The 22,585-nt window shown below is 48.6% G+C and overlaps 7 protein-coding genes and 1 pseudogene across 8 annotated transcripts, besides 1 other annotated feature; 5 read left to right on the top strand and 3 right to left on the bottom strand.

Annotated features, from left to right (window-relative positions):
- Positions 1–2,151: 2,151 nt before the first annotated feature.
- Positions 2,152–4,638, top strand: An02g11390 (uncharacterized protein; the record flags this gene model as incomplete). The annotated part of the gene is made up of 2 exons (XM_001400229.3): positions 2,152–4,299; positions 4,372–4,638. 2 exons carry the CDS (start codon positions 2,152–2,154, stop codon positions 4,636–4,638), a joined length of 2,415 nt encoding a protein of 804 aa, XP_001400266.1.
- A 205-nt stretch (positions 4,639–4,843) lies between these two features.
- Positions 4,844–6,680: a repeat region (Title: similarity to transposase of transposon Tan1 - Aspergillus niger).
- On the top strand, positions 4,941–6,617 carry An02g11380 (annotated as a pseudogene; the record flags this gene model as incomplete). Its single annotated transcript has 1 exon — positions 4,941–6,617. A coding segment is annotated over one exon (1,677 nt).
- Positions 6,681–10,286: 3,606 nt separating the features above from the next.
- Positions 10,287–11,258, top strand: An02g11360 (uncharacterized protein; the record flags this gene model as incomplete). The annotated part of the gene is made up of 1 exon (XM_001400228.3): positions 10,287–11,258. One exon carries the CDS (start codon positions 10,287–10,289, stop codon positions 11,256–11,258), a length of 972 nt encoding a protein of 323 aa, XP_001400265.1.
- Positions 11,259–11,696: 438 nt separating this feature from the next.
- On the bottom strand, positions 11,697–13,230 carry An02g11350 (uncharacterized protein; the record flags this gene model as incomplete). Its single annotated transcript, XM_059746625.1, has 6 exons — positions 11,697–11,769; positions 11,963–12,128; positions 12,705–12,768; positions 12,862–12,960; positions 13,006–13,124; positions 13,224–13,230. 6 exons carry the CDS (start codon positions 13,228–13,230, stop codon positions 11,697–11,699), a joined length of 528 nt encoding a protein of 175 aa, XP_059603508.1.
- Positions 13,231–14,818: 1,588 nt separating this feature from the next.
- An02g11340 (uncharacterized protein) lies at positions 14,819–15,719 on the top strand (the record flags this gene model as incomplete). Its single annotated transcript, XM_059746624.1, has 6 exons — positions 14,819–14,915; positions 15,012–15,125; positions 15,269–15,297; positions 15,328–15,433; positions 15,564–15,600; positions 15,644–15,719. 6 exons carry the CDS (start codon positions 14,819–14,821, stop codon positions 15,717–15,719), a joined length of 459 nt encoding a protein of 152 aa, XP_059603507.1.
- Positions 15,720–16,612: 893 nt separating this feature from the next.
- On the bottom strand, positions 16,613–18,012 carry An02g11330 (uncharacterized protein; the record flags this gene model as incomplete). Its single annotated transcript, XM_001400225.1, has 3 exons — positions 16,613–16,936; positions 17,235–17,592; positions 17,795–18,012. 3 exons carry the CDS (start codon positions 18,010–18,012, stop codon positions 16,613–16,615), a joined length of 900 nt encoding a protein of 299 aa, XP_001400262.1.
- A 961-nt stretch (positions 18,013–18,973) lies between these two features.
- On the top strand, positions 18,974–20,260 carry An02g11320 (uncharacterized protein; the record flags this gene model as incomplete). Its single annotated transcript, XM_059746623.1, has 2 exons — positions 18,974–19,603; positions 19,649–20,260. The coding sequence occupies 2 exons, from the start codon at positions 18,974–18,976 to the stop codon at positions 20,258–20,260; spliced, it is 1,242 nt and encodes a 413-aa protein (XP_059603506.1).
- Positions 20,261–21,266: 1,006 nt separating this feature from the next.
- On the bottom strand, positions 21,267–21,781 carry An02g11310 (uncharacterized protein; the record flags this gene model as incomplete). The annotated part of the gene is made up of 4 exons (XM_059746622.1): positions 21,267–21,372; positions 21,544–21,576; positions 21,633–21,683; positions 21,771–21,781. The coding sequence occupies 4 exons, from the start codon at positions 21,779–21,781 to the stop codon at positions 21,267–21,269; spliced, it is 201 nt and encodes a 66-aa protein (XP_059603505.1).
- Between the last annotated feature and the right edge of the window lie 804 nt (positions 21,782–22,585).

The following is a 22,585-nucleotide window of genomic DNA, read 5'->3' as shown; positions in this document are numbered from 1 at the left end:
AAGTAAGTAAGAAAGAAGGTGGTAAGAACGAGGGGCGCCACCGGAAGGATAAAGAAAGGGAAAATAAAAACAAAAATAAAGAAAAGAAAGTAAATATACAAGCAGAGATGGGATGGGATAGGATGGGATGGATCAAGGAGGAATGAACCCGCAGCAGCCAAAGTGCCAGCCTCAGGACGACTTCCTCCACTGACTTGTATGATTGAGCGAGAGACAGAAAGAAAGAGAGACAGACAGCGTGTTAGGTCAGCGGCTACTGCAAGATGTCAGTTAAGGTCCATCCTTTTTCTGTCTGTCTGCCTGTCTCCTCTTTCTTTTTCCGCCTGTTTTGGGGGGATTTTTTTTTTCTTTGGGTCGCATTAGATCGGAACCACTGGGTCTGATGCAATTGGAATGGCCGGTGGCGGACCAACCCAGCACTGGGCAACAAAAATAGCGAAGCGTCGTCTCAGCTTTCGCAGCTAACTGGCGCTAAGAAGTTTAGGTCCGTTTGATGATGAGCACTACTAGTTACTGTCATGTTTAGTTTGACTCAGTCTCGGGCAGAAGCGATGCCATTGGGGAGTAATTGGCCTTTCTAGCAGCCAATTCCGTGGAGTAGAGAATTTGTTCTTATTTTATTTTATTTTATTTTATTTTTAATTCCTTTTTGTTTGGCATCTGAGCACGCCAGGAGGTTAACAAGCTGATCAAATCAGAAGACTGGGAAAAGGGAGGGTTCCATTCATGGACCAGGTGGAGGAGGGGAAGACACAGCAGTGCTGGTGACGAGGGGACGGAGTCTTCCATGCATCATCATTCGTGTTGCCTATTGGTCTAGGAAGAAAGAAATTGCTTTTCTTGCTTTGTGGTCTGCTCCTTACATTAGCCCAAGTGGAGAGAGAGAGAGAGAGAGAGAGAATTGTAGACTCGACTGGACTGGACTCGACTCGACTCATGAGAAAGAAAGACGGAAAAAAAAAAAAAAAGGCAGAAAAGGGAAGGATGGCGGCGGTGGAGAAGAGCACCTGCAGCTATCCAGATTAGGGCAAGTCTCGTCTGCTTACGGATACATCCCGTCTTCCTGTATCCAAACCATACCGTATTATACACGCTTCAGTTTTACAAAAAGACCATCTGTGTGACATGGACGGAAAGTCTGTATTACCCATTGGTGTAACAAACACGATGGAGTCACTTTCCCATCGGGCCCTAAACCCAAGTCCATTGATTCCCCTTCCATGATCCTGCTGATGAAGGTTTTCGGGTGTGCCTAGTCGATTGTTTTTTTGTAACCCCACATCGGTACTAAAGTCGATCTTTCGGGCTTCCCAGAATTCAATATCCGCCTCAGTCCCCCTAAACCCTGAGTAAAAAGTAAAAGAAAACGAGGCAAAAGCCACTAAATTTGGACCCTTGGCAACCCTGGGTTGGGCCTCTCCGTCTGCCTCCCCATCTGGCTGGCCCGGTGCCACAAAAGTGCGGCCAAGCCAACTATGTTGGTACACCTCCATGGTTAGCTTGTTTGGATTTTTCCCAATCCTGGTTAAACATGCTATACTAAGCCCAAAGCAATCCAGGAACTCATCCCATGATGGGGGGTCCTCGGTCAGACTTCGGGGGGCCAATTTCCACCAGGGCAGCCCGAGCCCCAGGAATGTGAAAGACTAGTCACAATCTTGAACATCCATAGAAACCATCCCCTCGGTCCCTTGGAAACCAGGCAAAGCTCCGTCTCGGCCTCGGGATTTAGATCCATGAACTGGTCCATCCATGAGGGTTCTAAATTGGAGAGCGGGTCTGCAAGGACCCTCCCAGAGGATATGGAATCTATGAATCGGGCTGGGTCGTGGAACCCTCGGAGGAGGGAGGGGAGGGTCCATCGCGACGATTTGGTCAGGCCAAGCAAGTGGAAACGATAGGTTCCCAATTCTCCGTGCGGTTGCTACGCCCATCTGTTCGGGATAAATAGACATACATAATGTGATTGCACGCGCATATGACAGCCCGCTGTTCCTTCTCTCCACAATCGACGGCGTTCTTCCAGGGGTCCGTTGCTGCAGGTCCACCTCAGTCATTCGTTATCATTCGCCTTCGCTTCCTTGTCCTTCGTTTCTTTTTCCGCTTAGCGAAGAGGGGGTGGTGCTCAGTGCCTGAGCCGTTCGTATCGCAATGAATTCCCTCAAATCGTCGATCACCAGTCTCAACTGCTTTCTGGGCTTTATAACATGCACCACGCCCCCGGGGATTTGGCCTAAGAACCCGACGGTTCTAACCAGCGCATCTACTGCCTCAGCTACTTCTGTCGCTGAAGTCACCAGGCCCACCACTCCTGGTACTACTTCAGCTGTCCATTCGTTGACTACCACGACTACTGCTTCTCTCGTTTCCTTCTTGTCCAGTACTAGCTCTGCCGCGTCCACCTTTGTGACCTCGGTGGGCTCTCCTACCACATTCGTTGATACCTCTGCCAGTGGGTCTGCCAGCGCCCTAAGCAGCAGCACTACCACCACTATGTCTGTCAGTCTGAGTCTCAGTTCGAGCATTGTGGCCTCGTCTGCTGTTCCGGCAGCGACGCCCGTCAGCAGCGGCTCCATTGCCGCCGACATCCTGGTGATTGCACGCGACACTGCCTCGGCAGGCGTGGCATCATCCGGTCTCAATGCCTATGGCATTCCCTTCACCACTCTGATTGTGCCCCAGTCCGGCACCAGCCTCCCGGCCCTGAACGGCACGGAGGGTGGCAACTTCGGCGGTATTGTGGTTGCCAGCGAAGTCAGCTACAACTATGGCAATGCCACAGGGTACCAGAGTGCCCTAACCACGGACCAATGGAACCAGCTGTACGCCTACCAGCTGGCCTACGGGGTGCGCATGGTGCAGTACGACGTGTATCCGGGCCCGAGTTACGGCGCCAGCGCTGCCGGCGACGGCTGCTGTGCCACCGGGGTCGAACAGTTGATGTCGTTCACGGACATCAGCGACTTTCCCACGTCGGGCCTGAAGACCGGTGCGGGCGTGAGCACCACTGGCCTCTGGCACTATCCTGCCACTGTCACCAACACCACCACCACCAAAGAAATCGCTCGTTTTGCCGCCAACTCCGACTCGGGCAGCGAGACCACCGCTGCCGTGATCAACAACTTCAATGGCCGTGAGCAAATGGCCTTCTTCATCTCCTTCGATACTACCTGGAGCGCCACCTCCACGTACCTGCAGCACGCATGGATTCCCTGGCTCACCCGCGGTCTGTACGCGGGTTACCGCCGCGTGAACCTGAACACGCAGATCGACGACATGTTCCTGGAAACCGACATCTACAAGCCCAATGGCACCACTTTCCGCATCACCCCGGCCGACCTGGACGGCATTGCTAACTGGCTGCCGGAAATTAACGGCAAGATGAACGCCGGCAGCAACTACTACGTCGAAGTCGGCCACAACGGCAACGGCAACATTGAAGCCGCCGCCGGGGTCTCGGACGAGGGCTACACCACCTGCAACGAGGGCGGCATCGAGTACAACTCGCCCGCCGACACTCCCCTGGAATGGAAGAAGCCTCTGGGAACCGGCACCAACCTCTGGCCCTCCTCTCCCACTACCTACGACTGGAGCACCGCCTGCACACAGTTCGACCCTCTCCTGCTCTGGTGGACCAACACCACCAACCAGGACAAGTTCGGTCACATCTCCCACACCTTCACCCACGAGGAGCAAGACAATGCCACCTACTCTGATGTCTACAAGGAAATCTCCTTCAACCAGGCCTGGCTGAAACAGGTTGGCATCTCCTCCGCCAAGCACTTCACTGCCAACGGCATCATCCCTCCCGCCATCACGGGCCTGCACAACGGCGACGCCCTGCGCGCCTGGTGGGAAAACGGAATCACCAACTGCGTGGGTGATAACACGCGCCCTGCCCTCCTGAACCAGCAGAACGACATGTGGCCCTACTGGACCAACGAAGACTCCGACGGTTTCGCCGGTATGCAGGTCAACCCGCGTTTCGCCACCCGCATCTACTACAACTGCGATACCCCGGACTGCACGCTGCAGGAGTGGATCGACACGTCCGCTGGCTCCGGTGACTTTGACAACCTGCTCGCTACGGAGAAGGGCGAGGTCATGCGTCACTTGTTCGGTCTGCACCATGACCCCTACATGTTCCATCAGGCCAATCTGCGTAATGCAGATGTGACCCCCATCACGGTCAACGGCGTGACGGCCCAGTACTCCATCTTCCAGGCGTGGGTGGAGACCCAGGTGCAGGAGTTTGTGCGCTTGGTTGATTGGCCGCTTGTTACCATCAACCATGAAGATGTACGCCAATATAGCCCCCCTATTACCACTCCAACTGAACCCACTTATTATGAATGCTAATAATATGAATAGATGTCCGCCTCCTTCCTGGCCCGCTACACCCGCGACGCCTGCAACTACTCCCTGCGCTACACCATCTCCGACCACAAGATCACGGGCGCCACGGTCTCCGCGACAGATAACACCTGCAATGCTACCATCCCCGTTACCTTCCCTGTGGCGCCGACCAACACGCAGAGCTTCACGACCGAGCAGGTCGGAAGTGATCCGTTGACGGTGTGGGTGCAGTTGTCGGGGTCGCCGGTCAGCTTTACGCTGTCGACGCCAATTGCGCTGTAAGAGAGGGGGGGAGTTTCTAGATGTTCATAAAATGTGTAATGGATATATTAGATACTAGTCAGTGACTACGTGGGTATGATTATATTGAGTCTGAATATATTAGTTAGTTAGTGAGATGGGATGAATACGGCTATGACATAAATACAACAAAATAACTGGGTATTAAGCAAACAGGTTTCTTTCTTTTCCCCTCCCCCGCCTACTAACGTAATCCACAATCGCGCGGCCCGTACAATCGCGCGGCCCGCCCCTACCAAAACACCACCTCCAACCACCTACCTGAAGCAATTCGACCACCACAGATACCACCAAAGTCAGCTATCTCATCAAAAACTGCAGTGGAGCAAGAAGGTAGGATTCTTCTTGCCATTAAAGCCATTCAAAAAAATCAAGTCGCCAGTATTCGTGAGGCTGCACACGTTTTTAATATTCCTCGAACCACCCTTCGCGCTCGTTTAACTGGACGAGGCTTTGTCAAAGATATGACCAACGCGCGTCAAAAGTTATTAAAAAATGAAGAAGAAGCACTTATTAAATAAATCTTATCTTTAGATAAGCGAGACGCACCTCCACGTCCGCTTGAAATCAGAAATATGACTAATTTAATACTCTCTAAGCAAGATCATTCAACATCCGAGGAAGTAGATTCCAACTGGGCTTATAACTTTATTAAACGCCACGAGTCCCTCCGAACCCAATTCACTAGACGATACAACTATCAAAAAGCTAAAATAAAGGATCCTGAGATTATAAAAGACTAGTTCAATCGGGTCCAGAAGATCATACAAGAGTATAGAATCTCATCAGATAATATATATAATCTTAATAAAACGGAGTTTGCTATAGGACTGATTACTACTACTAAGATAGTAACTAATTCCCAAAAAGCTGGTCGACCATCCCTGATTCAACCAGGAAACCGGGAATGGATCACTTTAATTAAGTATATTCAGTCTAATAGAAAGATTTTACCTCCAACCCTAATTTTCAAGGGTAAAACGCATCTCCAAGCATAATACGAAGATCAAACTATTCCCTCTACCTGGAGGATTGAAGTCAGTGATAACAATTAGACAACTGATATCATTGGACTTCGATGGCTTCAAAAACACTTTATTCCATTAATTAAAAGCAAATCAATAGACAAATACAGCCTCCTAGTCCTTGACAGCCACGGTAGCCATCTAACTCCTGAGTTTAATCAAACCTGTGCTAAAAATAAGATTATTCCTATTTGCATGCCTGCTCATTCATCACACCTGCTTCAACCTCTTGATGTTGGCTGTTTTAGTATACTTAAACGCGCGTATAGTGGATTGGTTGAAAGACAAGCACGCTACGGCCGGAATTATATCAATAAGCTTAACTTCCTAGAAGTCTATCCTAAAGCCCACCAGCAAGCTTTAACAACATCAAATATCATCAGCAGATTTAGAGCAACGAGTCTAGTTCCTCTGGATCCTGATCAAGTGCTTCATCAGCTGAATATTCGCTTGAAAACACCACCAACCCCGGACAGCCAGTCAAGTGGCTCAATGCTTCAAACACCATATAATATAAAGCATCTTGCAAAGCATCAAAATACTGTAGAACATCTACTTCAAAAGCGTCAAGCAAGTCCAACTTCACCTACACACTCTACACTACAGCAGCTTCTTAAGGGGTGCGAGCTTGCAATAACAAATTCAATCCTACTAGCCAAGGAGAATGAGGAACTACGCGCTAGTCATAAAAAACAGCTTCAAAAAAAAAAGCGCTCCAAGAAGCAGGTGGTCTATAAGAAAGATACCACCATTGAAAACGCTCAGCAAGCTATACAACATGAAGAGATCCAATATGGTCAAGATATGAAGATTAGTAGTAAAATTAAGCAGGCATCTCAACCTACGGAGACCCCCTCGCGGGCGCCTCCACGGTGCAGTAATTGCTTCATTATTAGTCATAAACGGACGCACTGTCCTAAACCGCCTAGTAATTAGTTGTATAGCAATTTATATAAAGAATTATATTGATTAAAAGACTTCAATTTCAGTATTTCGTGTTGTTCTAGCAGGAGGGTGGGCCGCGCGATTGTACGGGCCGCGCGATTGTGGATTACGTTATAGTATCCTAGACTATAATACAGCAATTATAGCAACAACTAATCCCCCAGTAGCTAACTACCCCCCAACAATATGGAGTACTCCGTGCACCATTCCAAGTAATAATAAAAACCTGTTATATTCCCCCTCTCCTCCCCCCACACACTACGAACAAGTACCTCTCACACACATTCCCAATCAGGAATGAAAAAGTGTCTCTGCAGGGTCTGCTATCCATGTTTTTGGCAGACCAGCAAAACCCACATTCTTGGCGGGGTACAGGAATGTAATTGGACTGGTTTCAGTTGTTTGTTTGCTCTCCCTTCCCTCTCTCCAACTTTCCAATCAGTACTAAACTATTATTATCCTCCAACGGGATTGTCGATGGACAACTTCGATCCCTAGTATTATCTAATGGCATGGCATGACGCCACAACGAATGTGGCAAAGCAACCAACCAACTTATCAGTATATTTCCTGTTTTCGATCACATCTAGACTTCTAGTAGTAAACAAATAGCCGGATTCATCGGTTCGTAGTAGCTGAGTAAAATCATTCATCCCTCTGGGTGGGATTCTGTTAGGCGAGTGGCAAGTCTGATTGAGGGTCAGGTCGGTCACTGGGTCATGAGTCGGGTAGTAGATCTTGGCGGGACTTTTTTGTTTTGGGTTGGAACTAAACCAGAATAGACGAGAAGGATTCATCTACTAACTAGATCGATTGGGTAACTTAATCGGGGTGGATCGATTTCGGGTGTGCCCTTTGTTCATCCCGTGTTTTCTATCTATCTCTTTCAATATCCGTGCTTTCCGATCTGAGACATATTGTTTGGTTTTTTGTCATGGATAGATGGGTTTGGTTTTGTGTTATGTGATGTTATACACCGAATGGATCTATGCACACAACCCCTCTCTCTCATCTGGATAGTAGATGGATTGATGATGATGATGGGCGTACCTTAACTCCGAACACATCATACGGTGTATATCGTGTCATCTCCTAACTAACTAGTTAGTAGTATCTAGGATAGAATAGGAACATGGAATAGTTGAACTAGATATGCAACCCTCTCGTATTCCCACCTCCCATCTATCGTAATCATAATCATCCCTCCCTCCGCCCAACACTATCCTCCGCATAATACTCGATACTAACCTCCTCCCCCATCCCTCCGGCCGAATGACACACACCACACAACACAACACATCACAACATGACACGACATCTAAGACATCACGCCAAGCCCAAGCCCCCGGTTCAAACAGGGGGTGTATGGTATATACTCCCGCCCCTCGTATTCGGCCTCGGCGAGTTCCCAACATGAATGACTTCGCTTGCGAAGCAATCCCCCCGCCCGCTGCTTGCCCCCTTGTTCGTCCTGAATAGCCCCTGGTCTGATTATCAAACCCCGACACACGGGAATAAGTCTAAGCCTCCGCATAGTCGGTGGTAATTACTCTTTGAGGTGGAGATTTGCTTCTTCTATATCACCCATTACTCTCATTACTTGTTACTACTGTCTTGGGTTTGTGTGTAATGTGAGAGGGAGGAACGGGCTTCGCCGTAGCAACCGTTACACACATACCTACCTGGCTATCTCATGCTTGTCAAGCTTTGCCAGACAGATACTCAGATAGCTGCCAGGGCTAGGGTCCAGGGGCGAATTTGTTGGCGAGGTGTGACTGGTTTCTTTTCGGCCGTGGCCAATTCTGCATGTACTTTGAGGGGAAGTTTTTCCATCTGAGGGTATCCCCGTTGGGGTCGGTGAGTAGCTAGCTAGCTAGCTAGTTAGCTCCGAGAGGCAAAAAATCTACTCTAGACTGACTACCTGGGTCAAGTCATAAGATCCATCACATCAGAACAGTGCTAGTAGTCCGGAGGAAGTCTTCATTAGGTTAGAAGGATAGTATCTACTCCGTACTAGTCATGCATCGCATCAGCATCCCCGCCATGACAACAACGTGGTGAATTGGAGATGACTGGAATTCCATCCCCCTGCTGGCCAAGCCAAGCCCGCGGATTTTCCTCCGCCGCAGTTCTGGCCAGACTCTTCAGACGGGCGAGTCAGGCTGCGGCTCTAGCGCTGCGGCCGAGACTGATACGGGAGAGAGAAAGAGTCTCCAATGCGAAAGAATTAGAAATAGACTAATGTTTGACGATGGCTTAGCGAGCCAGAAGGAGAAGACTCCGTGGTGATGCCAAGCCTTGTATCGAAAGTTACGCGGTATACCAGCGGGAGCGAATTTACAAACCGTGGTAACTATCATACCCGCGGTGACCGTAACGAGAAAAGGATCTAGCTGGATCTCGGGAGTTGCGGTTAGTGTCCGAAGGGCATCATGGCTGGATGGCTGGATGGATTGATTGGCAAGGTTCCGGCCCGATGGGAGGACAAGAAAGGCCAACGCACAGAATCAAGGGCCCCAAAGAAGCAAAAAAGGGGGGAGTTGAAGTCATTCCTATTACGCTATTCGCCGTTCTGCCTCCGTGAAGTTTCTTCACGGCGGAAAAGAAGGGGGTGAAACTCTAAATCGGCAACGGCAAGTGAAGACGTCTCGCTTAGCCCGAGTTGGAATCATTGCCTTCTGCTTCTTGCCTCCAGCGTGTCGCCTAACCCCATCGTCTATTTTGGGGGCCAGCAGCGCACAAGAATAGCAACGCCAAGGGTTATACACACCCCCAGCGCCAAGTCGGCATAGTCGAGTCGACGAGCTTGTCCTCTATCCCAGGATCACCGTGTTTCAAGCTGTTCACTAGCTCCGAAGCCGGAGGTTCCATGGTTGGAGGTGGAGATGGCTCTGGTGTTTCGAGCATCGAACAACCGTGGAAGCTCCTGAAGAAATCGCAATCTCTGGGTCCCTATTTTGTGGACTGAGCACGGTCGCATCTTAGCGATCTCTGTTTATTTTCCGCTTAACTCTTTTGGTAAGCGACCCAAGACTGAGTTAGACTGGAAATCAGTCACTAAGGGCATCCGGCCGAACCCGGTTTGTCCACCAGTCGACGTGAAGCATCCAACGCCAAGTTGGTGAACGGACAAGACACCGGCGGCTTGGTGGTTTTGATTCTTGGCCAGTTAGGCCCCCGAATTTTCGCCTCTTTGTCTTCCGGCGTTTCCCCTCTCGTCGACTACCCATTCAATTTAGGGCAGGGTTGCACAGCTAATGAGCGTGGCGGGAACGATTTGCAGGGTCCAGCTGGTTCCCTTCAGGGTCCGACTCTCTCACCACCTCACCACACTGCCTATCATCATCACCAACTTGACGCCCCTTCAGTTTCGCTCATTTGGCAAGCTGTTTCGGACGGCGTGCTGCAATATGAACCGCAGATCCGTGTGACCAGTGAAGCTTCTTTGACTTCGTCTTCAGGCAACTTCATTTCCTCAAGCTGCAATCGCCGTGGTTTTGACAGGCAAGTCCCGGTCTAGACTCAACTGGTGACTGTTTCTTTGCATTGCGCTCCACCTTTTATTCCCCGTAGCCCCGGATCTTCTTGTTTCGTCGCGAGGTTTGTTCTTTTTTCGCGATTCCTCCTTTGCTCTCACTCGTGTGAAATCTGTTCTACGCGATGGAGCCTGCCAGTGAGGCCGCCCTCAAGGGCCCTCCCTCGCGGGGATGGAAGACATGGACATTCAAGAAGAAGCTCATCATCATTGGAGGAATCATCGGGTTTATCATCGCCCTGGGCATCGGTCTTGGAGTCGGACTGGGTGTTGGACTCGGCGGCGGAGGGGGAGGAGGAGAGGAAGAGGGAGGAGGCGGGGAGACGACGCCACCCAGTTCAGGCAATTACACCTCAGCCAAATGGCAGCCCGCCGTCGGCACCAGTTGGCAGATCGAGTTGCTCTATCCTCTGAATGACACCTCCGTCGACGTGGATGTCTACGACATTGATCTGTTCAACAACAACAAGTCTGTAATCAACGATCTGCAAAAAGCAGGCCGTAAAGTCATTTGCTACTTCTCCGCCGGCAGCTACGAGAACTGGCGCCCGGACAAGGACAAATTCAACTCGGATGATCTGGGTAAAAACCTGGACGGATGGCCCGGCGAGAAATGGATCAACATCAGCTCTCCTCGCATTCGAAAGATCATGCTCACCCGCCTGGACCTGGCTCAGAACAAGAGCTGCGACGGGGTGGACCCGGATAACGTCGACGGTTACGACAATGATAACGGGCTGGATCTGACAGAGGCCGATTCGATCAGCTACATGAACTGGATGGCCAATGAAGCGCATGCGCGCAACATGTCCATCGGTCTGAAGAATGCGGGTTCCATCATCTCGTCGGTTATCAAGAATATGCAGTGGAGCGTCAACGAGCAATGCTCGCAGTACGACGAGTGCGATACCTACGCTGCCTTCACGGAGGCAGGGAAGCCAGTCTTCCACATCGAATACCCCAAGGGTGACGACACCAACAATGACTTGTCAGTGACCTCGAGTCAGAAGTCCAAGGCGTGCAACTTCACCGACTCGGGCAACTTCTCCACGGTGATCAAGAACATGGACCTGGACAATTGGATCGAGATGTGCTAGCCAGGGCCCGTTTTCAGATGGTTGGAATGTGAAGGGACAGGAATTCGGCACACCAGCAAGGGCGCAGGGGAGTTTTGATAGCGATATCTATTGTACTGTAGTTGCTACTATCTACTATGATGTAATCCAGCATTCATCTACAAAGTTTATGACTGATCGTCACTTGTCATATGCTGACGTCTTCCCCCTGGAATACCTACTAACTTGCTTGCTTTCTTTTGACAGCCCTCTTTATTTCCCCGAGCAACATCATGCATGCGAACATAGCATGCCATGCCATTCCAGATCCATCAGCCCGTCTCAGTCTCTAGTGCAACAATGATCGTATCATCTGGAAAACCTATCAGCCGACAAAGCCACTTAATCAAATTCAGACCAAGAAAGCGGACGCATTCCATTGCCTGGAATGAATGACACCATCCGACCCCCAAACCTAGTTCAAGTCCTAGTCAAGACACCAGGATCTAACCCAGCCCAGCCCCAACCCTTGGCCATTGATCTCGCCATCGCACTGCCCAAAAAATCAGAGCACAAAGGGCCCTCCCCTTTTTCTTGTCTCACGGTCAAACCCACGGCGCCACGCCGAGTTGAACGAAGCGTGCATCTTAGTAGTCTAGGTCATCCACCGGCCCGGTAGTGGAGTAAAACAACAACAAAATATCAGCTAGTGAATAGTAAACAGGTGCAACGTGCACTCCAACCACCCCATGAGAACAGAGACGACTGAATTTCTCTTAGAAATAGAAAGAAAATTGGGTCTTTCCCCTGGTGCCTGGTTATCCGATGAACCCGTGGACCAGACCAGACTTGACTTGACCTTAAAGGTGGCGTGAGGGCCGAAAACAGAGAACTGACCAGCAGCAGCACCCACTTAGTCTATACCCAAGACCGGCCAGATAGGAATAGTGTAAAAGTGGTAGCGGGTTCCACGCTAGACAGACTAAACTACGGAGTATATACTAGCACATGGATATATCTAATTCCAGATTAAGATTATTAATGTAATAAGCGCTAGGCGATTTAGCTCCCTCGCTAGAATCTCTCACACGCGTGGTGGGGAAATAGAAATCTGAGCCAGAGAAGAGAGCGAATCGCCGAGGCTAAATCCTAGGCTTTTGGGAACTGGATTTGTGTCCGAGTGTCCCGAGGCTTAGTATTGCTCGATACTGGTGGTGTCACTAATACGAAATATTTCAGACTTGGTAATTTTCAAACTTACTGGTAATGAATGGGATCATTGAACGTCTGAATGTCGTCAAGCTGAATGTATTGACTTTGACTTACTACCCCTCTCTTCATCCTTCGTTCAGAGAAATAGATTAATTATTGAAAGATCTATCCTTGGGATCAGACTTATTAGGATCAGATATAGACACCACTACTACTAACTCAGACCGTCTTCTCGTAAGTCAAAACTAAACAGTTAGCCGACTAAGAAAAAGTTACACGGAAGAGAACCCCATCGATAGATACTCAGCCAAAAGGCAAGGTATACAGCCAAGCAAATTACCTTCAAAAACCAAAACAGAACGAAACCAGCCACGAAGAAAGAAAGTAAATAAAAAAAAAAAAAAAAAGTGATCTGAGCAGAGATAAAGTTCACCTTCACCCACTTAGCGCCAGGAAGAAGAAAGGAATCACCTCCGACGGCATTGCTTTTCCCGACCAGCACCAGCACCACCAGCACCACCCGTTCATGTTCCTGAGAAAAGAGTGGAAAAGAGTAGTGATTGCCTTGTTCCTGAACCGGGCTTTTTCCCACTTCCCACTTTCCACTCCACTTTAATCCCCATTCGGGCCAAAGATCGCCGGGTGGGCGGTGTGCTGTGGGGCCCAGCAAGAAAAACTCAGGAACCGCGAGAGCCACTTTTACAAAGTAGTTTAGTTCAGTCCAGTTCAACAAAGTTCAACAAAGTTCCCTCTTGGTTAGCTGCTTTTTGTTAGTGGCTTCACACTTTCCCAAACCTTCCATGTTTTTGACGGCCCTTTCTCCCGTTAGTTAGTTCGCGCCGGAGGTGATTCCCTCCTTCGCATAGTTCATGCACTAATTGCCACCGGTGATTGACCTTTCCTGGCTAGTTAGTTGATTAGTGAGGGAAAGGGAGCAACCACACAAACGAACCAAAAGTCAATGCGCGCCCGGTAACAAATATCTGGATTCTAGATCTCTGATTTTGGTGTCCTTGAGTAAGGCGCTGATTCGAAGCGAGGGCGGATTTCAAATCTTGACCTTACTTACAGAATATTGGGCTGGGTGGGAAAGAGACAGAATATGTGTGTGTGCGCTTGGCGCTCTGGTCACCGCTGCGCTTTGATTGGGATTGTTCTACGAACAGCTGCAGGCGGGCTGCATACATGCATGCGTTAGTAGAGATACTAACCAGCCAGCTAACTACTTGGTACTAATTGGCTAGTTGTTGGGAAATGGACGGGCTCACTTGGAGTGTCAAGTTAGGAGGTAGGTATTAATAGAGTCAATGGTATGATGTGATACTCAGAATGTAGCATGTTGGGAAGTTAGATTATCTTAGGTTAGATAGTTGAATCAAGCCATCATTCATATTAATTGCATTAGACTTATGTCGCTCTATTATATGCTTATTCGATGACAGTGTGTCGGATAAATTAGCTACATGATAACAGTATGGACTGATCCCCTGCCCTAGGTGAACAGACAGTGGGGAGTAGGTAGTGTCGGAAATACATTCTAGAGAACCTACTAGTATACTCTGAGTACTAAGATAGTAATATCTCAAACAACCGCAGTTCCGCTTCCCTGATAGTCATCTTGATAGATGATCCTTAATCTCGGGAATCCTGACAGCTGAAGCAATAATAGTAATGTCGATTCTACTTTTGGCTGTTCATGACTCTGGTCAAACTCCACCATCCCATTATCTTCTAACACAGTGCTAGCCCTGTTACTAGTATAGTAGTGTAGTGATATATATTTCTCCGCGCGGGAAGAGACGGCAATGTACCATGAACTTATGACCCGGTCATCCATCAATCATTCCTATGCAGTGAATCAACTCTCAAGATACACTGCATTCAATCCTTGTTCAATTGACTCGGCCCGCTTGTAGAAACTATCTCCGACCGATCATGATTAATCTAATGTTTGCTGTCGTGGGAGTTTGTGTTACCTGATGGAAGAGTCGAAGTTCGTACTAGAGAAGAGGACTAGGGTGTTAGTGAGGGTTTAGTAACCCCACTAAAACTCAATGCTCATCGATCGACATGGCTGACAGACGATCGTCGAGCTTAGCCGAGATGGCATCTAATTCTATCATATCTCCTTTGCGATTTATGTCTAGTTGTTTTGAGTTTGATTAGAGGGGTTGAAACGTAGTAGCTGGTTTTCCATGGACCATATACAGAGGAATAGACGATGATGGCTTATGCGAAAGTGCGACAGTTTATGTAGGAAGTAGAGTTGCTATTTATGGGAAGGAAACTTAACTCCGGATGCGATGCAACAAGAGTCATCCTACAATATCAAGAACTGACTAGGTACTACTAACTAGTCCGTAGCGGATAGTATCTGTGTAATGAGCAAAATGGTAATCCCGCCAAGCTCCTCACTACGTACCTATGCACGCAACCCATCTCATCTCATTCCATCGGTCAACATAATATACAATCCATCAACACAGTGTAGTAATCATAAGAATAATCCTACCCAACCTCCTCTCTTCAAGCCCAACCGATCGATCCAAAAATAACCTAAACATAACATGTATGTCTGACAAGGGGGCAGGGGAGCGGGCAGGGGGGCAGTTTCCAAGACCCGCGAACGGAACATTTCTGGCCCCTCCCAGCGCGAGGAGATTCAGCCACAATATGCAGGGCACTTGATATGTATATGTATGTTATTATGCGGTGCACCCATGGCATCCACTTACATACAGAGTAGAAGTAAATCCATCTGATTCCATTGAAACGAAGAATAGGACGGAGTAATCCGACAACATACATACATACATACACACATACCTTACTTAGATCAGGTGTGACAGCAGGAAGTTATTTTTACTTCGTAAGTTTACGTGAAACAACACTATACTAGACAACATCCAGAAGCGGGACATACATACATCCTACGGAAGCCGAAGTCCCGATGGAGGGATGGATGGATGGATGGATGGATGGATGGATGGATCAAATGTCTGTCTGTGAGTGACTGATGCAAGTCTCGGAAAAACTCAATCAATGCATCCATTCATCCATTCTTATTCCCTCCTCCTGAAACTAATCACATACCTACAGTACTAGCATCCATCCAGCTGGCTGCTAACTAACTAGGTAAATCTCTCATGATAGGTCCAATTATACCCCGTAAGTAAGTATCTACCTACCGAATACGAATGAAGGATGGGATGTAGGGTCTCCAAGCCCTACCATGCCATGCCATGTCATGCCGCTTGCCTCGAGGAGAAACCGATTCCTATTAGTAGATGATCCAAGACATGCAGCAAGTAGCCCGGGGTCTGATCATCTGTTGTTTACTCAGTTTTCTTTTTTTTTTTTTTTTCATTTTACTGCGCGCATTTACTTGGACTACATCCCATCTCATGTCACTCTTCGTATAGAGAAGCACCTAATTGAATGATCATATATGGGTGGTAAAATTTAATGATCTGGAGAGATTTGACATTCTCTGAACCTTACCTATCTATTTACCTGATTACACATCTTTATGCAGTATGCAGTATGCACTGTACCTACTTCCCATTCAACAATCCCTCCCTTCAATCTAAACCAAACCAACAAAGAAAAAAGAAAAGAAAAGAAAAATCCGCGATCTAACCGATGAGATCATCCATATCCACATACCTCTGACTCGTGGTTAGCCCTGTTTGACCATGATACTAAGTGGGCAATGGACAGACTTTTCTGGACTGGTTGGTCAGTGGGGCTGGGATTCGGTAGTGGCTCTGAATCGGATCGGGGCCGCGGAGAATGAAATTTACGGGTGGGTAACAGCCCCACTATGGATGTGTTGTAAAGAAAACTAGCCATGTACCTTGTTTGGAGAGAGGGGGGGGGGGGAGGAAATGGATGTATCTTTCCTTGGAAGATGGAAAACAGATACTTCCTAGGATTGGAAGTGTTGGGGCTAAATGGCTAGCTTCTTTGTTTCTGCCTAAGCTAAACCTCTGGAGGAATGCCTTGGAATTGGCGCAACAGATCCCGAATCCAGCTACACTGGTGTCCCTGTCTGCGGCGATTGGATTCTAGTTGGAGGGAAAAGCCTTATCATCCATTTCACTTGAATGATCAAATTGGTTTCGTCGTATACGTCATAAATACTGTATATACCAAGACATAAGATGCACCAGGCATCTGCCACCTCACGATCGAGCCATTAGTTCCACAAATTCCTCCCATTGGCCGCCAAAACTCGCATAATAATCTGTATCCAGATGAGTGATGAAAATCTCATCGGCGACCTTGCGCACTTGCTTCACCAGGTCTCGGAACTTGTGCCCTTCCACGCTGTCTGGCACCGAGTGGACCACGGCGCACAGCTGGCTGCGAGTGCTGTTCGGGATTTCCTGAAACAGCTTAGCCCCTTGACGCTCCAAGAACGTCTCGTAGGTTGCCTCAAAGACCACAGTCGAATCAGCCGTCGGCAAGTAGCGGGCATCAGGGATCGTGCCGGGATTATGGACGACCTAGTTGAGACAGTCTCGTTAGCATGGTAAACTCGGGCCAATGGTGGGCGTCCATCCAGATCTATCCGGGCGATCCAAACGACGGCTCTGGATGAGGATTGTCGGCAGGAACAGGAGCCAGAACAGAAGCATCCAAAAAAAGCAAAGAGAAAAAGAACCATGCGTTTGAGGGGGCAGCAAAAGGCAATGAGCGAGTGGGCGGAAATGCCAGCTGCCGAAATTTGGTAATGGTGTAAATTACCCGGCGTTACCCCTAGTAATGAAAGAATGAAAATACGGGAGAGACTTCTGCACGTACAAAATGGTCCGGACCCAGGCCGGTGGTTGTCTTCACGACAGCAGTCAGATCTTGGAGGTAGGCCAAGGTATTGCTTTCGTATTGCTGGGGGGTTTCGTCGAAAAATATACCCCGAACCGCTAGATTGGGGTTCGAACTGTTGGTCGGCCACGCCGCATAGGTCTCAATGTCCCGCCGCACCAACGAGAAGTTGCGCTGCCCGTACGTGGTAGCAACATAGCCTAGGAGGCGGACGTTGCCATAAGACGCCAGCTTGGGTATCTCTCGTGTGTAATTTCCATCGGGCAAGGCGTTGGGCCCTGGACCACTACCAGGATTGACCACGACGGTGAAATTGACGTCGGGATGAGAAGAGATCCTGTGGCGTTCAGCTGCGTCCTTCGTACATCAGGGTTACTTGTATCGTGCCGCGGGACATCCGGTGGCTGACAGATAGCGTGGGCATGGACTGGAGTACAATGTGGTTGGCGGGGGGAAGGGGAAGGGGGAGGGGGGTTAACATTTGGCGAGGGCTTGTTGAGATATGGAGAAGGGGATAACAAAAGGAAAAAAGCACCTACACCTTTTCTAAGGGATCCCATGCTCCCGGGGCAGGGTAGACGTAGAGCGGTACGAAAACTGATGCTTTAGGGCCCATGGTGAATTTGTGTAGGGTCAACACTACTGCTGGTGGTATGACGACGGCGAGAAGGGCAATGAATACAAGGATTGCCAGAATGAGTCGCGAGCGCCGGCTTTGCAGGCAGCGCCGGTCTCTCACGTGTTCACCCTGCCCCATTCTGCTGGCTTTGAGAAGCTAACGATGTAATTTGAAACCGTGCGCGCCAAAAATCGGGGGTCGAAATCGAAACGAGCTAGCAAGTGGGCTTTGGCCATAGCGGATTTGGGCCAGAGTCGGCCGGGAGACTAACAATTAAGTATTCATCAGCGTTTCCAAACTTGTTCGCTGTTGGATAAAGCGAGGTTAAACAATTGTAAGGAGACCAGTGGGAAACCATAAAAAAATAAAAAGTCAAGAGTATGGATGCGGCGCGCCCAAAATAGAGCGGGGCAGGGTTTCGACCATGCATCAGGTCTCGGATTAGCTGGAGGAGCAATTTCTCTTTTCCCTGGTCGAGAGCGCCTTTTCGTACCAATTGTACATCCTGCAGCTCCAGTGGAGGCGACCAGAGTTCGCTCGATGCCTACCCCCCAGCGGAGGCGAATCCGTTTTCGATGACCCAGTAAGCCTTCTAGGCCCCGTTCTCATACCGAAGCAGCAACCGCTGACAACATCGACCACTCACTTTATATTTGCTTTTTCTCCTTCTAGTTTCGCTCGTTTCTTTTTCCATTCTCTCATTTTCCCCTATACCTTTTTGTCTTTTTCCGAAGCCAGCCTTCCATATAATTCTTTTTGGTCGCCAATTTTGCAATTTACTGCGTCCATTCGCTTGTTCTGGTTATGATTCGTTGTAAATAAGCAAGTCACGGATCACGATATCTTCGCCTGACCTAGCGGGCCAGAGACAGCGGTTACATCGGCGCGCAAGTGGGAGGGCCTGTTGCTCGTTTTGAGGAAAATATAAGATTTGGGAAACTCCTTTCCTTGGGTTATCCCGTCCAGAGTCAAGTCACCTGCGGTCGTTAAATTCTCGTTGGAGAATAAATCTTTCTGTCCTTTCCTTGTTTTTGTTTGTCCAAGTGATTCCTGTCCGCATTGCCCCCCAACGGTGCCTCATCCTTCGACCCTATCAGTTATGGAGAGCCCTCGACAGTCCGATGCAAGCACTCCTGTGGAGCCTTGCTCCCCTGGTTGCGTTGACACGCCGGCGACGCAATCTTCCGTGTTGTTTGATGGCAACCTTGAAGAGTTGCTGCGCAACTTTCCCCTCGATCAGTACATCCTCGTCACAGGGGGTCTCGGGTTCATCGGCAGTCACACAACATTGGAGCTACTCAAAGCCGGCTATAATGTAATTGTGATCGACAATCTCAGCAACTCTTTCCAGAGCGTCTTCGACCGCATCAGACAACTGGCCGCAAAGTACCATGACCAGGAGGGGACATGCATGCCGTCATTGCAGCTCCACGCCCATGATTTCCGGGATATTGCTGCTCTTAGAGGCCTTCTTGAGCAGTATCAGATCCAATCCAGATGGGGAACTCCCAAGTCCAGAATTGGTGGCGTCATCCACTTTGCTGCTTATAAGGCTGTGGAAGAGAGTATCAGGAACCCCTTGAAGTATTACGCGAACAATGTTAGTGGTCTTATCGACTTTGCCACAACTTTGGGAGAATTTGGAATTAAAACATTCATTTTCTCCTCCTCCGCCACGGTGTACGGAACCTTGGCAACTTCGGGTCTTCCCTTAAAGGAAGAACTCTGTGTCCATAAAGAAGAGGTCTACAGTGACCAAGACGGTCTGGAACAGACCGTTAAACCTGGCTGCACGGGTATTACGAACCCGTATGGGCGCACCAAATGGATCTGCGAAGCCATATTAGCGGACCTTGCGGCTTCTGATCCAGAATGGACCATTGTAGCCCTACGCTATTTCAACCCTATAGGATGTGACGAATCTGGCCTTTTGGGAGAGGATCCCAGGCAGACGCCCACGAACCTTCTCCCGGTTGTGGTAAAAGTCATGACCGGACAATATAAGGAGCTGCAGATGTTTGGCACGGACTGGGACACTGAGGATGGCACTGCAGTTCGCGATTTCATCCATGTCACCGATCTTGCTAGGGGACATATTGCTGCGCTCAACGCCGCCAACGGTGGAAAGCTGGTTGAGAACTTTCGTACCTTCAACCTGGGCACCGGACGGGGTCACTCTGTGATGGAGGTGGTCAACACAATGGAAGCAGTGTCTTCCAAACCTATTCCCAGAAAAGCTGCAGGTCGTCGCGCTGGAGATGTTGGCTCTTGCGTCGCTGTCGCCACAAGATCCCAGGACGAGCTCGAATGGAAGACCGAAAAATCTCTGAAGGATGCTTGCGTGAGCCTATGCAATTTCCTCAATGTCAGCGGCCTGTCCTCTTAGGCCGTAATGCTTTTTCCCTGTTCATAACTGGCGCTTGGCGTGACTACATCATCTTTCTGTTTCTGTTCTCTTTGCCCAGAGGGAGCTCAAAAGCGGGCTCCAGTCCCCGATTTCTTTATTTTTTCTCTTATATCCATTTCGCTTGTGTTGCATTTTCGAATCTCGGCAACTTCATGGGACCCTATGTTTTTGCATGATAGAGTCGGATCCCCCACTTATGTCCATCCTCATAATGCATAGTGTATGTTTCTTTGTACAATCTATTGGCTCATGCTGAGGCCTCTCATTATTTTCTAATGAAAGCTATCGATGTCATTTATGTTAGTCAATTCTGTGGAAGTATCTCAAGCGTTGCGCGTCAGATAGCCTCACTAAACGTAGGTTGATCGAAAACCGTCACTTGTATGAGCGGGTTTCAGAAGGCTTGGAGCATGGACGAGCATTCACTTCAAACAGAGATAAGATGATACTGTTTGAGATGGACGAGATGTAGAAAAGCTCAAGAGTTCACTAGTATGAGGTCTAAGAAGTAAGAGGCGGGGGAGTGTCGAAAGTAAGATCAAGAAAGAAGGCGTCCCGGAGGAGGCTTAGTCACGCTGGCCATCTTAACCCTCTGCAACTCATCAGCAATCCAAGTTTTTGTCTGTCGACATATCATTCATCTAGGTAGTAATGGAGACCAGAAAGATTCGCAAGAGCCAACCCAAAAGTTGCCGGTGTTTAGAAGCGAAATATCCCGCATGGAGGGTCATACGGGCAGAGAGATCGGAGACAACTAGCGCTGATAAGAAGTTCGAACCAGTCGCAAACACCTTGTGAGACAAGCGATATCGGGATGCTTGAGTGACTGCGCAGCTTGCCTTAGTCTACTCTGCAGCTACCAGTAGCTTGCTTTGTTTGATGTGTGCGCAGACGTTGACCTAGCGCCACTGTTTGAAGGTCAGTCTTCATGCGTGAACTTGTGGAATGGCATAAGTCTTCAAAAAGCAAACCGATGATGTACCTGCTACTGCGGTGCTCTGTGAGTCTGAGATTCTTTGCGTCTCGAGTAACCGGGGTATACTTCTGCCTGTGGGGTAGGCAGCGGAATTAGCGCCAATATCGAGATATATCTGATGAACAGTATAGAGCAGGGTTGTATCATGTACTTGCTACAACATATACTGCGATGGCCAAACAAAGTTTTGCAACAGGCCTTCATAGGCTTGGCCTCTGACTCGGATTGTGGGATGTTGATGAAAGGCTTCTGATTCGGTATTTCTATGATTGGATATGCGACTTANAATGGAGATGTAGTACGTAACAAGTAGGACCTGCTGTGTCAGTCCAGTACACATGCATGAAGATATATTCTATGCGAGGTGCGACATACGGCCGAGCATCATGCCTTATAGTTGCTGACTGCGTAGCCTGGTGGTTAATTCTGAATATATGTAGTATTCATGCCGGAGAAAGCATGAACTTGATATTTTAAATCAGTTTTAGTATCCTCATGGCAAAAAAGGCAGACATGAGGGTCATCTTGAATTGATATACTACTGTTCATCATTGAAGCCAGGAAGCCCAGATAATACATCAAATATATAGAGGTATTAAGTGCCGTTGGAAGCGGAGGGTTGAAAATAGAAGGGCCAGAAAAGAAAGTGTGGGACATACGTAATGGTAAATTTGAAAGACTTGAAGAGTGGCAATGTATCTAAAGCATTGCGTAGCCATGTTAGGTAACTTAAGAAGTTGAGATATATTGATGCCTTGCCAGAGTTGGCGCGTAAATTGCACCATTACACGTAGACAGAAGGCCCCAAAGTTGCCAATTGCCAGTCACAAAAGAATCTAAGCCAGAAATGCTTTAGGAGTCCGAGGAATAGTATTGTAAGTAGAGCTAGACTGAGCTTGTTTCCCAAACGGGTAATCGTGAGCTATTCCCATTGAACACTTGTTGCCTCAGGCTCCAACTGTAAAAGATCCATAGCACGTGACCAAGACAATTGTGAACAGGTACAAGAGATATACAAAGTATAAGACGCCTCAGTTATACGAGAATAGCCCTCAGTTAGAACATATGACCTTTACTTGAGGTCAGGCACTCTTCAATAGTGACTGTTTGGAGACATTCTCGATGTGATTGTCTCTCAGCATGTCAGAATCACATGACCTGCATTTATAACCGGAGCACGCGCAGTTGCATCGGCGACACTTTTGACTTCAAGTGTACACCATCCAAATTCAATTGTTAATCAGACCTTGCACCTATCTGATCTAGTCATTGCCAAAGAAAGACAGAAGATAGGAGACCGTTTGGACGTGCCTGGTCTTTGAAGTGCG

The sequence above is a fragment of the Aspergillus niger genome (assembly GCF_000002855.4).
Source record: "Aspergillus niger supercontig An02".
NCBI classification, from domain to species: domain Eukaryota; kingdom Fungi; phylum Ascomycota; class Eurotiomycetes; order Eurotiales; family Aspergillaceae; genus Aspergillus; species Aspergillus niger.
Note: the sequence above shows the minus strand (reverse complement) of the source record. Positions and strands in the feature narration are given on the sequence as shown.